At 42.3% G+C, this 16,570-nt stretch overlaps 1 protein-coding gene across 1 annotated transcript in view; it reads right to left on the bottom strand.

Moving 5' to 3' along the window:
* Positions 1-4,563: 4,563 nt before the first annotated feature.
* The window catches only part of LOC121002189 (cytidine monophosphate-N-acetylneuraminic acid hydroxylase-like), a 111,579-nt gene continuing 99,572 nt past the window's right edge, over positions 4,564-16,570 (bottom strand). Inside the window, exons 10-12 of the mRNA XM_040433532.1 lie at positions 16,164-16,280; positions 13,655-13,770; positions 4,564-4,708 (exon numbers count right to left, since the gene is read on the bottom strand). Coding sequence (XP_040289466.1) covers positions 4,597-4,708; positions 13,655-13,770; positions 16,164-16,280 — 345 coding nt within the window. The 3' untranslated portion in view covers positions 4,564-4,596. The remainder of the gene's footprint in view (positions 4,709-13,654; positions 13,771-16,163; positions 16,281-16,570) is intronic.

Below are 16,570 nucleotides of genomic sequence, written 5' to 3'. Positions count from 1 at the left end.
CACATTATGGGGGGAGGTGGCACTATGATACGGGCACATTATGGGGGGAGGTGGCACTATGATACGGGCACATTGGGGGGGAGGTGGCACTATGATACGGGCACATTATGGGGGGAGGTGGCACTATGATACGGGCACATTGGGGGAGAGATGGCACTATGATACCGGCACATGGGGGGAGGAGAGAGGCACTCCGCACTTGATACTGGCACATGATTAGGGGGCATCTATGGGGACACTTACTGGCACATTATTGGGTGGCACTGTGGGGCCACTTCTTATTGGCACATTATTGGGGGGCACTATGGGGGCATCTACTGAGGCCACAAAGAAGGGGTATTTTTTATGGGGGGCTCTGTGTGGCGTTAGTATTATCAGGGGTATTATCTGTTTCTGCAGTATAGTATTGGGGAGCACAGCGGAACAGTATTGGGGGTGTTAGGATGATTTGTCCAGAAGATGGGAGGATGATGGAAAAGTAGTAAACTAAGATTTTTTTTTTTTGTCAAGCTGCAGAGACGAAAAATGGCTGAAAACTGGTGGTCTGGTCTGAAGGTCTGAAAGGAGAAGATGAGGAAAGAGAACATCTACATCAAAGAGACGTCACTGGATGTAAGAGGTATGTGGCTGTATTACCCTGTGTGTTCTGTAGTGATAGGAGCAGGGGTCATAGCGGTCATATAGGGTGCGACCGTGACTGGGAGGTGGAGGTTCAGACAAACTGACGCGGTCTGACTTTGTTTCTTACACCGCGCGTTCACACAATTATGTACAGGATTCGTAGGATTCGAGATTCGAAAGATTCGATATATTCGAGAACCTTTTCGGATTCGGATTTGAAAAAAATTGGATTCGTCCCACCTCTAATTTTAATGCAAAAAAAGTGCCCATTTTAGTGCCCTAAATTAAAAAAAATTCTTCTTTTTAATTGTCGGGTGACATGTTACCATGTTTTTCTGGGTATAAAACCCTGCTCTGCATAGGTGACAGGGACCTAAATATTAAAAATTCTTATTTTCAATTGTCGGGTGACATTTTACCATTTTTGGCGTATACAAACCCCTGCTGTGCCTGGGTGACAGGGGCCTAAATCTCTCAAAATCCTCTGTTCTATTGCTGGGTGACAAGAACCCCCTTTTGCCGTGAATGAACCCCTTCTGTACCTGGGTGACAGGGGGCCTCATTCTCTCAAAATCCTCTGTTCTATTGCTGGGTGACATGAACCCCCTTTTGCCGTGAATGAACCCCTGCTCTGCATTGCTGACAGAGAACTAAATTTAGTGAAAACATCTGTTACTGATCGGAAGATGTGCGACTACAAGCGCACGCTGGTAGACGCGCTGCTGATGGCATTCCCACCTGACAGAGGGGGCACAGTGGAAGCACAAGGTGAAGGCAGAGGAGGAGGAAGAGGTCGCCAACTCAGCTGGGGCACCGCCAGCACCTGAGAAGGCAGGGTTAGCATGGCCGAAATGTGGAAAAGCTTTGTCAGCCTTGGAGGTGCTGAGCTGCCCTGCAGCCAGTGTATAGTGTGAACTTGTTTAGCACGGCAGGGAGCATTATCACAGGCCACAGCCAATGTGGACAAGCTTACGTTTATTAAAATGAACCAGGCTTGGATCCCACAGGACTTGTCCGTATCTTGTGCAGAATATAAATTTATACCAGCCTTAACCATCCATTCTTGTACTCAAGTGCACAAATTCTTAGTTTTATTTTATTATATGTCCCAATATTTTGGGGGATACCCCAATTTAAAAATAAAAAATAACACAAATCAGTGTTGGCTACCTATTCCTCCTTCACCGCCGCTTCCACCTACACCGCCACGTCAACCTACACCGCCACATCCACCCATCCACTGCCTCCTCAACCTCCTACTCCTAGATCCAGATTGTTATTTTTTTTTCTGTATTTTATGTTAGTTTAAGTCATTTCCCTATCCACATTTGTTTGCAGAGCAGTTGCCATGCTCTTAAGCACATTTTGCTGCCTTTTGCAGCCCTCTAGCCCTTTCCAGAACTATTTTAGAGCCATTTTAGTGCCCAAAAGTTCGGGTCCCCATTGACTTCAATGGGGTTCGGGTTCAAGTTCGGGTCAAGTTCGGGTTCCGAACCCGAACTTTTTTTTCAAGTTCGGCCGAACTCATCGAACCCGAACATCCAGGTGTCCGCTCAACTCTAATTGTGAGCCAAAACCAGGATTGGAGCCTCCACAGAGATAAAGTATAAGGGGAAGATCTGCACGTGTTTAGAGCCGCACCTGGTTTTGACTCAAAATCACTGATGGAAATCACTGACCAAAACACTGACTGTGTGATAGAGGCATTACACAATAAAAGTATTATTGATAAAAACTTGTTTTTGTGTTGCCATTTTCTGAGAGCCATATTTTTTTAATTTTTCTGGTGATGGTCTTCTGTGACTACTTATTTATTGCCAAATAAGGTGATGTTTTCATTGGTACCATTTTGAAGTACGTATGACTTTTTGATCAATTGATATGCTTTTTGCGAGGCTAGGTGACCCAAAAAGGGCTGTTCTGGATTATTATTTTTTTTACAGTGTTCAACTGATGGGGTAGATCATGTGATAATTATATAGAGCCGGTCATTATCGATGCAGATATACCTAATATGCCTATTTTGTTTCATACCTAATATGCCTATTTTGTTTCAACTGTAAATGAAAAACTTTATTTTTATAAAATACTTATTTTTACTTTTTATTTTTGTCCCATGAAGAGACTTTTGGGGGTCTGATTCCTTCTACAATGCATTACAATTCTTAGTTTATTGTAATGCATTGTGACTGTCAGTATTAAACTGACAGTTCCTTATGAGACCCAGCCTAGGGTGCTGGGCCTCAAAGGCCTCCATAGCTGGCAGGCTCTGAGGCCTTTGTAAGGCCTCAGGCTGCCTTAACAGCCATCGGCACACCACAATCACATCATGAGAGCTATTGGGGTCAGAGAAAGATCTCCCTCCCTCTGTAAACCCCTTAGATAGAGCGGTCAGATTTGCTGGCATCAGAGTTTTCACTGGCAGTTACAACAGGGACCCAGCTGTCAGTCTTCTCCTGTGCCAGCTCAATCAGCGCGTCATAATAGAATGGCGCTGGTCATTAACTGGCTTCCAGTCTGATCAATAAGGGGTCAATATTAAGTATGTCAGAAAAACAAATTAATTGTAATGGATTTTTTGCTGTATGTTTTATTTAGTGACATTAACTTTGCTACAAGATGTAACTTTTGTAGCAATCACTACAAACCCTGTCATTTAACCCCTCGGATGTCACAATCAAATGTGACTGCTGCATCTGTGAGGTAAGGCAGAGGGATGCTGCTCCCTCTGATTTCTGATCTGAGCCCCCGTAGAGAAATTGTGGGGCCCCGATCAGTTACCATGACAGCCTGGGGCCTGCTGAGGCTTCCCAGGGTTGTCATAGTAATATTCCTGTTCAGCTATGCATGAGGCATTACTAAGTAAATAGAAAATAAAAAGTTATGGCTCTTGGAATTCGGGAGTTCAAAATGATAATGCACTTGGTTTTAAAGGGGTTACCTAAGCAAATTATTTTACAAGTCTGTACTAGGACTTGAACCCGAGACCTTCTATATAACAGGCATACCACTACTCTATAAAATTGCTCTTTTATAAAGAACAGATTTTCTATGCTTAAAAAACCTACTATATAGTGTTACTGTTTTCTTCACAGGCATAATATTAAATAGTATAAGTAGTAATACTATTTAGTTGCTTTTTAGGCACAGAATATCATTATAATAGTGTAGTTCTATAATATAGGGGTAAACCTGCTGCCTTCTATAAAGAAGGTATAGGGTTCAATTCTTAGTAAATATCTGCAAAATAATTGTTAAGGTTATGACAGAAAAAAATAACTTTTAGTTTCCAGCTTTCCTTTTATGGTTAAATGCTGAAAAGTTAAAGTTACATTTCTGTAAAAAAAAACATAACGGATGAAAAACCATTATAATAAATGCATTTTTGTAACATTATATATATATAAAAAAAGTATTTTGTAACATTGTAATCATAATAACCCTTACAATACAGTGAACACATTACTTATGGTGATCAATAGTGTAAATAAAAAACTGTGCAATTTTTTCACTTCATTTCAGTAACACTATTCCCACTATATGGATTCTGCTGAAACCTTTTCCAGTGAAAGCAACTTAATTTATAACATTTGTAGTAAATACATTTTACAATATAAATTAGAATACAGAGGTGATTTTAGAACTAATGTAATCAGCATCTTGAAAGGTTGAAGTGACTGTACAGTATATATGTCCTGAATGGATCACTTTGTTGATAATAGCGTTGGTTATTTTCCAAGGTACTAAAATGAGGTCTAAATACACAATAAAATGAGTTCAAACATAATGCAGGCAACTGTTTCTTCTATGTTAAATTACTTGATGATTTTCTGTTTCTTTCCGCTCATTTATTTTTATTAAAATATTAATTAAGATTGATTATTAAAATCAAAATCTGACAATCTCTGAGGTTACACATAAACTTCCCATAAAGCAGTAAGTTTGTGGCCTGCAAGCCATTCTTGATCCCATGGTTCACATCATGTTGCAGCTCTGTGAATTATTCCTATTTTGTTTCTCTCTCATCAAAAATGCATCCCACTCCGGTGGTGACAACGGCAGTTTGATCTGAAAATGGTTCCAAAATCTATAATGCATAGAAGAAACATGGAATGGTTATGTAAGGGAACAGTCAAACCATGTTACTAGTAGTATAGAATACATGGATTCTTCGCACAACATATCAGCAATCATGTTACATAGAATGCTGGATCTGTTACATAAATCAAATGCTTAATTATCAACATTTATTATATTGTACTTTCATGTTTGGAGCTACTTCAGTAGCATGTGACTAAACATGACTCAGGGTCACATCTTCTGTGGAACCTTGGCAAAAGCATCTTTCGACCTATTGTTTGTGCATAATCGCAAGGATTAAGCCTAGAAATGAATCTCATCTGGATCCTTCATTCATGTTTTGCAATGGAGTGGACCACTGTCTTAAAGATATTAGGTAAAGTTGATCGATACAGGCATCTACAGCCGTATGAACTCATGAGCCTTACACTTTTGCCTAGGCATTGAGTCAGGACAATGAAGAGATGGTTGGGAAAGACTGCCAGATACATTGTTAAGGGCAGTTTACAGCTTCAGCATATAAACAGCCATAGATAATAGCAGTGTCTATACAGTGACAGAAGGAATTATCAGTGTGTGTGCTATGCATAAGCAGATGTAACTCAAACACAGCATACTGTAGATTCGTCTAGCAAATTCACTGCCCACTTCTGTTCTATTTATCCTGTCTGTTATAGCTGAAATATAATTTGCATCGTCATTCAGTCGGAGCAACAAGAGAACATGGATCTCAATCTGAAATCCAGTGAGAAAGATTAAACGCTCAGCTAATCCTACTTGGAATTTTATAAAGAATCTTGAAACTATAGCTCCAATCACTATTCATGGTAAGATGCTACTGAGAGTTTACCACAGAGAACATATACAGGGACACTCCGCTACTTATTGAGAAACAACACAAGTGGGAGACCTAAATCAAATGCTTAATTATCAACATTTATTATATTGTACTTTCATGATTGGGGCTACTTCAGTACTTAAAAGACCTAGAAAATATATTTAAAAATATTGGAACAAATGTTATGATGTTATGCTCCCAGTTCCCTTTCAGCTGTTGCCAGAAGAAAAATCCATATTTTCTCAGATACATTTGTGAATTTGTCCTAGGTAAGGCCAAAATGACTTAAAAAACATGCACACATCTGCATTGACCTAAGCCCAGCTGATAATAAAACTTGATCTGTAGCTGCATCAAGCCTTTATGACATGTGGTTGATGCCCCCATAATTTTTGTCTAAGGATCCCTGTTTAATTCCTACTGACACCATCTATGAGATGACGGGTCCAAAGTCTGACAAGAAAATCAGGAACGTGGTCTTCCACAGTCCAAAGATAAGTCATCACTGAGCCGATGTTGGTTCTTACTATAGAAAGTAACTTAGTAACCTGAAGACGATTTTGTAAAATTTGATTTTGTGTAGAATCAGTTCACTCGTCTTTATTACTGGATTTTAGTATTTCAGACCAGATTTCCTCAGGGTCTAAATTATAGGGTGGACTTTTAGATTTATTGAAATTGTCCCATATTCAGTAAACCTATTTGGTTTCAGTGCAGTTTTCAGGAATTTTGTGGCCGTTAACACGTTTGTTCCTATTTTTGTTATGTTTGTGTGTTCATTTATTTATTTTTGTGGTATCCTTACTTGTATTATCTGTGGACCAAAATATTTATTATGTGATATAGATTGTATATTTGGCACGCTTGCGATTGACAAGCCTGATGTATTACATTAATGGGAAGTTTCATGTAACAATGTCATGCTATGATTAAGAATCAGTTGGTTTGAAATGTGTAAGCAGTTTATTCATACAGAAGCAATTTTTTAATGTATTTTCACAGCCTTGATTTTTATTTAACCGTGACAGATGCTGGCCAACTTTGGATTTCTCATCTTAAAGGGGTTATATTCCATGAAAAGTTATTACTATGCAATAAATCACACATTTCCAATGAAATTTTATTGTAATATATGTGCAATAAATATATTGTTTAGTTTTTTATGCACTGTATTGTTAGTGTATTTTGAAGAACTGATTAGTTCTGTCCTGTGAGTCTTAGTATTTGTTCACACAAAGGAAAGTCCAAAGCACAAAAACAGTCGCCTTGTTAGCAGGTTCTTTCAGCTTCCACAACAGTCTTTAGGGTGCCTGTTTCCCCGCATGCGGCTCTCAGCCCTTTAGTACAGCACCATGCATCAGATCCCAAGACAGAGACTCTGATTCTGAGCCCAGCTGCCTATTTAAAGGACAGCCACGTGCTGCCAAAACCCGGACCGGCACTAAACTCTGGTCCGGTATTTGATCTCACCTGGCTGAAAATCAGCCCAGCCGCCCATGTTGGAAGGGAAATACCTGCCTTCCCAAACAAAACCCCTTGCTATGTCACATACCCCCCCCTTTGTTCAACCCTGAGGGGGTGAACAGACGCCAGACAGTGTACCCGGGACAGGGCATCCGTGTTTCCCTGTAACCGACCTGCCCTATGTTTTACTGTAAACTTAAAGTTTTACAAGGACAAGAGCCATCTGGTGACCCGAGCATTTCTCTCTTTGGCCTGGCTCATCCACTTGAGAGGGGAGTGGTCGGTTACCAAATGGAACTTTCTCCCCAACAGATAATAGCGGAGAGACTCGAGTGCCCACTTGATGGCCAGGCACTCTCTCTCCACTATACTGTACCGGGTCATGGCTGGAGTGAGCTTACGGCTGTGGAAGACAACGGTATGCTCCTCCCCGTTGACTTCCTGAGACAGTACAGCACCGAGGCCTACTTCGGAGGCATCGGTCTGTACTATAAACTCTCTTTTGAAGTCGGGCGTCACCAAAACTGGGGACCCACACAGGGCCGACTTCAAAGCGGAGAAAGCCTCTTCCGCCTGGTCATTCCAGCGAACCATTACGGACTTCCGTCCCTTCAAGAGCCCTGTCAATGGAGCTGCTAAAGTGGCAAAATGGGGAACGAACCTCATATAATAGCCCACCATTCCCGGGAATGACTTTACTTGCCGGGAGGTGACAGGTCGGGGCGAATTCCTTATCGCCTATATTTTGTTTACTTGGGTTTTTAAGACTCCGCGCCCAATGACATACCCTAGGTATTTGGTCTCCTCTAACCCTATTTCACATTTTTTTAGGATTAGCTGTTAGACCAGCCTTTTAAAGGGAGTCCACTATGGCCTGTACTTTGGGCAGGTGACTTTCCCAGTCAGTGCTCTGAATGACAACATCATCCAGATAAGCCGAGGCGTATCACTGATGTGGACAAAGCACAATGTCCATTAGACGTTGAAAAGTGGCAGGGGTGCCATGCAGACCGAAGGGTAACACCTTATATTAGTACAGCCCCTCTGGTGTAATGAAGGCAGTTTAGTCTTTGGCAGCCTCCTTCAAGGGTACTTGCAAGTACCCTTTGGTGAGGTCCAAAACAGAAAAATACAGAGCTTGGCCTAACCTTTCAATAAGCTCATCCTCCCGAGGCATGGGATATGCATCGAATTTAGATATTTTGTTCAGCTTACGAAAATCGTTACAAAACCGTAACGTCCCGTCCGGCTTGGGTATTAAGACTATAGGACTGGCCTACTCACTTTTAGACTCCTCAATGATGTCTAGCCGCAGCATGAGCTGCACTTCCTTCGAGATGGCTTGTCGCCAAGCCTCGGGTACCCGTTATGGCTTTAACCGGACTTTTGCCTGAGGCTCAGTGACAATGTCATGTTGGATTGCGGAAGTGCGTCCAGGGAGGTCCGAGAACACATCCGTTTTCCAACTAACGAACTCCCTGATCTCCTGAACCTGTTTAGAGGAGAGGCTGTCAGCAGTTTTTACTGTGGCAACCGCCTCCCTTGCATCAGACATAGGAGCCGGAACCTATTCCCCTAGAAAACCCGACCACGGGCTGTATTCAGTACAGGTTTCCCTATCTTTCCAAGGTTTAAGTAAATTAACATGATAAACCTGTTCTGGCTGGTGTACCTTGTAATTTACCTCTCCAACTTTCTCGAGTACCTCGTAGGGCCCCTGCCATCTAGCCAGGAACTTACTGTCCACGGTAGGTACCAGAGCCAAAACCTGGTCACCAGGGTTAAAGATCCAGACCCGACCCTGTCGATTATAGATCTGACTCTGGGCTCGCTGAGCGACCTCCATATGCTCCCTGACAAGAGGTAAAACGGTCTCTATCCGCTGTTGCATCTTGACAACATACTTCATGACACTTTTATGTGGAGTGGGTTGCTGCTCCCACGCTTCTTTGGCCACGTCCAACAGACCACGAGGATGTCTGCGATAAAGCAATTCGAAGGGCGAGAACCCAGTAGAAGCCTGGGGTACCTCTTGCACTGAGAACATGAGATAGGGCAGAAGAAGTTCCCAATCCTTCCCATCTTTAGACACCACTCTTTTAACATAGTTTTTAGAGTTTTGTTAAACCTTTCTACCAGACCGTCCGTTTGCGGATGGTACACGGACGTGCGTAATTGTCTGATATGGAGCAACTTACAGAGTTCACTCATGACCTTGGACATAAAAGGGGTCCCCTGTTCAGAACCTCTTTAGGTAGCCCCACTCGGGAGAACATCTCCATTAGCTCCTTAGCTATAAGCTTCGCTGATGAATGTCGCAGTGGCACCGCCTCCGGGTACCAAGTGGCGTAGTCCAGGACGACCAAGATGTGTTGGTGTCCTCTAGCGGACTTCGGTATTGGGCCTACGAGGTCCATAGCGATTCGCTCAAACGGCACCTCGATGATCGGGAGAGGTACCAAGGGACTGTGAAAGAAGTGTTGGGGGCTAGTTGCCTGGCAGGTCAGGCAAGATTTACAGAATTCTTCCACCTCCCTAAACACACTGGGCCAGTAAAACTGCTGTAGTATCCGGTCCTGTGTCTTCTGCATTCCCAGATGACCCCCGAGAACATGTTGGTGGGCTAACTCTAACATGAGTTTGCAATAAGGCTGGGGCACCACCAACTGTTCAATGGATTCACCTCGCAGCTGGTTTACCCTGTACAACATCGCCTGATGAACCACAAAACAGGGGAACACCGACTCTGCCCCTGGTTGTTGTGGTTCACCGTCTACTATTATATCTTTAAAGAATAAATCAAGGCAACTGGACGTACTGTAGATTTCTTGAAAACGTTTCACTCGTTCTTCCAACGAGCTTTCTCAATTCTGAGTGACTGTACAAGAATTCTCTGGGAATAAATATGTAACTGAATCAACATCTGGTAATTATACCCAGCATGGGGTCAGAGGTCATTATACCCAGCATGGGGTCAAAGGTGTTGACCCCATGCTGGGTAAAGACTTCACAGAAAAAGGTGTCAAGACAGCATTGTATGTGGCAGACAATAGATGTCTAACCGCCCCGCCTCTATTCAAGCTTGGATTCTCCATTTTTACGCAGATGGCCTCCTTCACACCTCGTTTGTACCAATCTGCCTCCTTATCCAAAACACGTACTTGACTGTCTTCAAAGGTGTGACCTGTTTCTTTTAGATGTAAGTACACAGCTGAATCTTGACCAGAGGTTTTGGATCTTCTAAGCTGAGCCATACGCTGATGTAGTTGTTGTTTTGTTTCGCCGATATACAGTTCTGAGCATTCCTCATTGCACTGGACTGCGTACACAATGTTGTCCATCTTGTGTTTAGGCGTTGTGTATTTGGGGTGAACCAGTTGTTGCCTCAGTGTGTTGCTGGGTTTAAAGCAGACAGGGATGCTTTAAACCCAGTTGCCTTGATTTATTCTTTACAGATATACCATGACCTGGATAAATGAGAACCTTCACAGACACCGTCCAACTATTAATACATTTTCCCAGGCTCGGGATAGGGTTGGGTCCCGGTGTTGGGTGGTACAAAAATTATCCCTGGAGACATTGAGGTCTGCCAGCTCAGGACCCAGCAGCAAGTCCTCGATGTCTCCTACCATCACACTTAGTGGGGTTGTCTCCCCCTCTTCCACAGAAGTGGCGGTCACCCCTACCACTGGCCCTTCGGACTTAGGTTCCCAGGCCACAGTGCTAGGAAGCCCGGGAAGTCTCTCCCTATTATAAGTTTGTAGTGTAGATTGGTGGTGACAGCCACCTCATGGGTCCACCTGCCGGAAACCGTGAATAGAGACACCATAGCAGTGGGGTAGTCTTAAGTCACCATGAATACACATGACCCCAACTTTCTGGCCAGTATACTCAGGGGTCCGTACCAGGGGAGCCCTTACCAGGGTCACCAGACTCCCTGAGTCCAACAGAGCCTCCACTGGAGTTTCTCCCACCTCCACCTGGCACAGGTGATTTAGAGTCTATGGGGCACCCGCTGCACACAGCTTCCTAGCATATAACAACTGGCAGAAGCAATAGTTCATGTCCATAGGTTCCACCTGATGTGGACAGACAACTCATACATGGCCAGGCTCCGTCAGCAGACTATCGGAGCTGGGTCTACAGGGGGCACATCCCGGGTGGGTTCAAATCGCCGGGTCTGGGGTGGAGAGTTATGGGTTTTGACTACCCCCCTGTAAATTCCGGGTAACCTCATAGCGCTCCACCAGGTCGACCATCTCAAGAGCATTACCTGGAGAGACCTGGTCGATCCATTGCTGGAGAGGGGGTGGGGGTGGCAAAGCCCCCCAGAACATATCAGCCACTAGACGGTCCAGCATAGCAGTAGGGCTCAGCACGTCAGACTGTAGCCACTTTTGCAAGAGATTAAGCAAGTTATAATACTGGGGTCTCACGGGCTCAGCCAGCTTAAACCCCACTGATGCACCCGCTGGGCCCGGACCAACACATTCACCCCAGTCTTGCCAGAATCTCACCCTTGACTCTCCTGTAGTCGGCCGCTTGGCGTCCGGCAAGTCGAAATACACCTGCTGGTAATCGAATGTCAGGAACGGAGCGACGACCTCAGCTCACTGATCTCGGGGTAGATTCTCCCTTGTGGCCACCTTCTCATACATCGCCAGAAAGGTTTTGACATCATCTGATGGTGTCATCTTGGAGATCACCGCAAGGACCGCTTTCCGGACATCATGGACGCTCCTGCCGTCTGTAAAGCCATCACATGTTGTAACAGCAGCTGGTTTGTTTCTTGCTGGTGTTGATTAGCCTCCACGAGAGATTTTATACAACCTCCATTTTGTCACGTGACACAGGTTTAAATTTAGCTGGTTTAATCCAGGACATCCAGCCGTACCCGAAAAAAAATATTTCAGAGTTTATGCCAGCCTCACTGCGTGTGCCCGCATCCACCACCAATTGTGAGGATTCGCTCTGGTAGGCAGGGTAAGCGGACGCAGAACAGAGGCAAAAGAAACAGTTTGTAAAACAAAACTTCAGTGTTTATTCACACAGGAGAAAAAAAACAAAGCCACATTGACAGTCTTAGTGTTTGTTCACACAAAGGAAAGTCCAAAGCACAAAAACAGTCAGCTTGTTAGCAGGTTCTTTCAGCTTCCACAACAGGCTTTAGGGGGACTGTTTCCCCGTATGCGACTCTAAGCCCTCTAGTATGGCACCATGCCTCAGATCCCAAGACAGAGACTCTGATTCTGAGCCCAGCTGCCTATTTAAAGGACAGCCAGGTGCTGCCAAAACCCGGACCAGCACTAAACTCCGATCCAGTATTTGATCTCACCTGGCTGGAAATCAGCCCAGCCGCCCATGTTGGGAGGAAAATACCTGCATTCCCAAATAAAACCCCTTGCTATGTCACAGTCACCTTTCTGTGTAATGATGTGCCTTGTATTGTAGTGGGTTACATATAGTTAGTACCCATCCCCCAGTGTGTTGATAAGATTACATTCCTAAGAGACATGTACACTGGAGGACTGGAGGGGCTCAAAAGGTTTAAACTCTGTTACACATTTGTTGGCACTCCAAGTATTGATTTGCCCTATTTCTTGTACAACCTGGGGTGTCAGTCATGTGTTATAGCATGATTGACTCTGTCCCCCCCCCCCCATATTGTAGGCCAGTGATGATTATTTACTTTTTACTATTCTGTATGTGATTTGTCTGTGTTATCTTATATTTAGTCACACTTAGTAAATATATTTATTCACTTAGCCTGTGCAAGCTTATTCATTTTCAAATCTTTTGAATTCACGTTTTGAAACAATTATATTTTCCTTTCTGGTAATGCCCCTTGATGTTTATCCTTCCGATCCAGCTTCTCCTGCATTCAGTGGTTAATTTCCATGCTCAGCAGCTTTGGTGTGCTCTTCCTTCTCCCAGTGTAGGCATGGTGATCTTATTAAGAAGTGGGTGATGTGGCCAACACACCTTTCATTGATTGATTTAATCATTATTTCATTCATCACTACTTCTAAATTCATAGAAATATATAGATATCTGTCTCTAAACAGTGAAATAGTATATTGATAGGGTAATGCATACAATATGTATATGTAGGATTATATGTGAGGGACTATTATCTATGCAATGAGGAAGGGGTTAACAAAAGATAATTGCAATGCATCTCAGAAGGTGCAGGTGCTTGATTGTGTCATGTGAGAAGCTGGTGCTCACTTAGTGAAAGGGAAGAAAGTGTTCCAAATATTTGAGTAAAAAATGTTTCAATTTGTGGGATAGCTGAGAGCTGTTTGATTGAAGTATGTGAAGTGTGCGAGGTCAGGATGACCCCCACCTCTAAGGAATTTGTAGTCTATCTTGTAGATATGCCATATATTGTATACTTAAAGGGGGATGTCTCATAAAGACAACCCCTGTTCGCATGCCTTATTAGCCTATGGACATCATAGATGCTGGATTCTCACTGTCTGATGAGACAACCCATTTAATAAAAACCAAGTACAGGCAGCTAATCCTAATTTGATGTTATTTTCTTCCTTTTAGTCTATCAACTGTTAGAATATTTCCTTTTTAGTCAAACTGTTTATAAGATCCTAGCAGCAGTTACTATTGCATTCACTATGGAATCAGGAAACATACTGATGGTGGTAAATGTCTGGGTCCCGTTGAATACGAGTTTGAAATCCGATATACAAATCATCCCATAGAAGTCCATTCTTTACTACATGTCTCATGACCGTAGCTCGAGTTCGTATCTGTTATAAAAAAGAAAATTGTATTGTTAGCATTGATATTAAGCAGTATTATTTAATTGTGAAAAGACTAGTGGTAGCTGTTGGCAGACTGGAATTTCATGGTGTCCAAAATTGCATCAGGAGATTCCATCACAGGTCATATTGGTCATTCCAGTATTTTTGACACAGTCCAACGTCTAACACCTAAGCCCTTAAGGACCCAATTAAAGTCAATGGGGTCTGACAGTGTCATTTTCTGTTCATTGGATATAAGTAGATCTATCACAGTGTCATGGCCTCTGTTACAGAATAAAGCCATGAGGCTAGTATGAACAAAGTGTAATCTATTTATGTCTGAAGGAAGCAAGGGAGTTTGGAGCTACAGTATCCAGGAGCCAAATGGAACCCTGGCCCCATGAAGATACATATTGAAATTAATCTGTACAGAATTATGAATCTCTTTAGATAAAAAATAAGTGTACATGCACCCTATGGACAATTTCACAACCAATTTTTGTATTTCTTAAATGCATCTAAAAAAGCTTCATTAAAAATGTACTACCATTTTGCATCTACAGCATCCACGTAGACCAATGTGTCTCCATAGTTAAAGGGAATGTGTTACCTATTTTCCTGCCAAATTAAAACCAAATAGTGACACATCATTTTTTCTCATCTGTTTTATTTTCTGATTGCATTTTTTTTCTTTCAAATTCTATTTTTTATACATGATTATGGAGACATCTTGTTAACAGCCACCATGGGGCAATTTACTTGTAATGCCTTCTTCTCCACCCAGCAGCTGTCATTCTTGTCTAGGTGATTGTGCTGGGGGAGATCAGGAACTGATTAGTTCCCGGAAGGTTACTACACTAACCAGCCATGCTCTGGCTGATTGGCCTATCAGAGTGAGAGGACGCAGAGGCAGCCAGGGCTGTGTTTCAGCATCCAATCAGAAGGCTGGGTGGTGGATTTAAACTCAGCAGCGATTGTGAAACTCTCCCTGTGATTTTGTACCCTGGTCCTATATAGTGCTATATACTTATCCTGTATAGTGACCCTCCTGGTGAACTCACTACTGGCTTGCTTCATGATTAACCCTATGTTTGCTGTTCCTGCTTATATTGACACTCCTGATTGACTGACTACTGACTTGTTTTTGGATTAACCCTGTGTTTGTTGTTCCTGACATTTTATGCTGGTAAACTGACCTTGGCTTGTTTCTGGATTAACCCTTCAATCTCTGCATAGCCTATGTCAGTTCCTCCGGTTGTTGATTCTGCTTGGCAATTTCTCTATATACCTCCCTGGTCATTTTGGTAGGTCTGCCACTAGTGATCCTGCACCTGGTAGCAGTATTAGGGTCCACTGGCTGTGGTTGGATGGTTTGTGTGTGTGTATATATACATGTATATGAATATATATATATATATATATATATATATATATAGTATATTTATAAATACTTCATATTTAATCTGTCTTTGTAGTCCTGCCTGTGATAATAAAAAGATGACTGCTGGAAAGCATTCTGTGCCAACCGAGAAGTAACTCCCATTATTAGGCTTAGTGGCCAGTTTGAAATTTGCAGTAGTTTAGGCCTTTTTTAAATATAGTGAGGTGGAAACAAAAAATAACATCACAATAACATAACAATAACATCACAAAGTCTTTAAAGATCTTAAAAGTCTTTAAAATATGTTTAACACAAAATCTTAATTTAAACAATAGGTCATTTTTATATGACACATTCCCTTTACAGGAAAAAAGCAAACCTTGTGTAGTCTGATCCTACAGTAATACGTCCTTCTAATTGTCCCTTTTTTCTTTCTAAAATATGAATAGCAAGAAATAAGGATAGGAAGGAATTTGACTACAAGATCAGACTACACAGGGTTTGTTTGTAGTCTATTACCAGGGTGAAAAAAAAAATTTGTATAGCAGCTGAACATACATAAAGATATATTTTAATAGAACTTTATTTAAGTTTTTTCATTTTAACCGCATTGGAGAAGTAAAGAAAGTTGGTTGTACATGTGGCCATAGCCTTCAAGGGGGTTGTATCATCAGATATGAGCTGCCACAGTAATCAAGTGATCACCGCAGATCAAGCTCCTGGCACCTCCAGCAAACAGCTATTTTTGCCAGGAGAAACAATGGCCAGCTAGGCTTTCCTGTCTTTGTAGGAAAAATGCAATACTACATGGTGGCTATTAAAGTAAATGGCCTTCCATGTAATACACAAATAACTCTGCCAGAAAGGGAGCTGCTCTTACAGAGAGACCTCCCATATTAGGTCATAGAGGGGAACCTGGGTGGATAAGGCCCCTCATTGATGTCCATATGCATTAATAGGTGACACATTGCGAGACTGATATGAAATAGTAAATTACTATATGAATTAAATAACTCACCTCTTCATATGCATGGTCACGACTTGGTCTTACAGCAGGGAAAGATAAATCAGAGAAATCTACCAAGTAGGTATATCCTCTAGATAGATCATTAAAATCATCATCAGTTTCAATCATCTATATAAAAGGAAAATGTACAGTATGTCACTAAACTTTAACTATGGATAAAGTGACATTGTTTTTATCTGTCCCAGTCTATGGCAAAATGAACAAATCTTTATTAATTTCAAAAATTTCAAAATCACACTAAAAAGGCTAGAGACAATCCCACACTAATGTGGTAAAACAGGACTGCACAGAGATATTAAATACATAAAAATTAAATGACACATTAAGTGCTCATGCACACGAACGTGGTTTGGTTCCACATCAGAGCCGCATTTTTTGTGGCTCGGATGCGGACCCAT

The sequence above is a fragment of the Bufo bufo genome, chromosome 5, assembly GCF_905171765.1.
Source record: "Bufo bufo chromosome 5, aBufBuf1.1, whole genome shotgun sequence".
Taxonomy (NCBI): domain Eukaryota; kingdom Metazoa; phylum Chordata; class Amphibia; order Anura; family Bufonidae; genus Bufo; species Bufo bufo.
The sequence above is the reverse complement of the archived record's forward strand: the minus strand, read 5'-3'. Positions and strand labels throughout refer to the sequence as shown.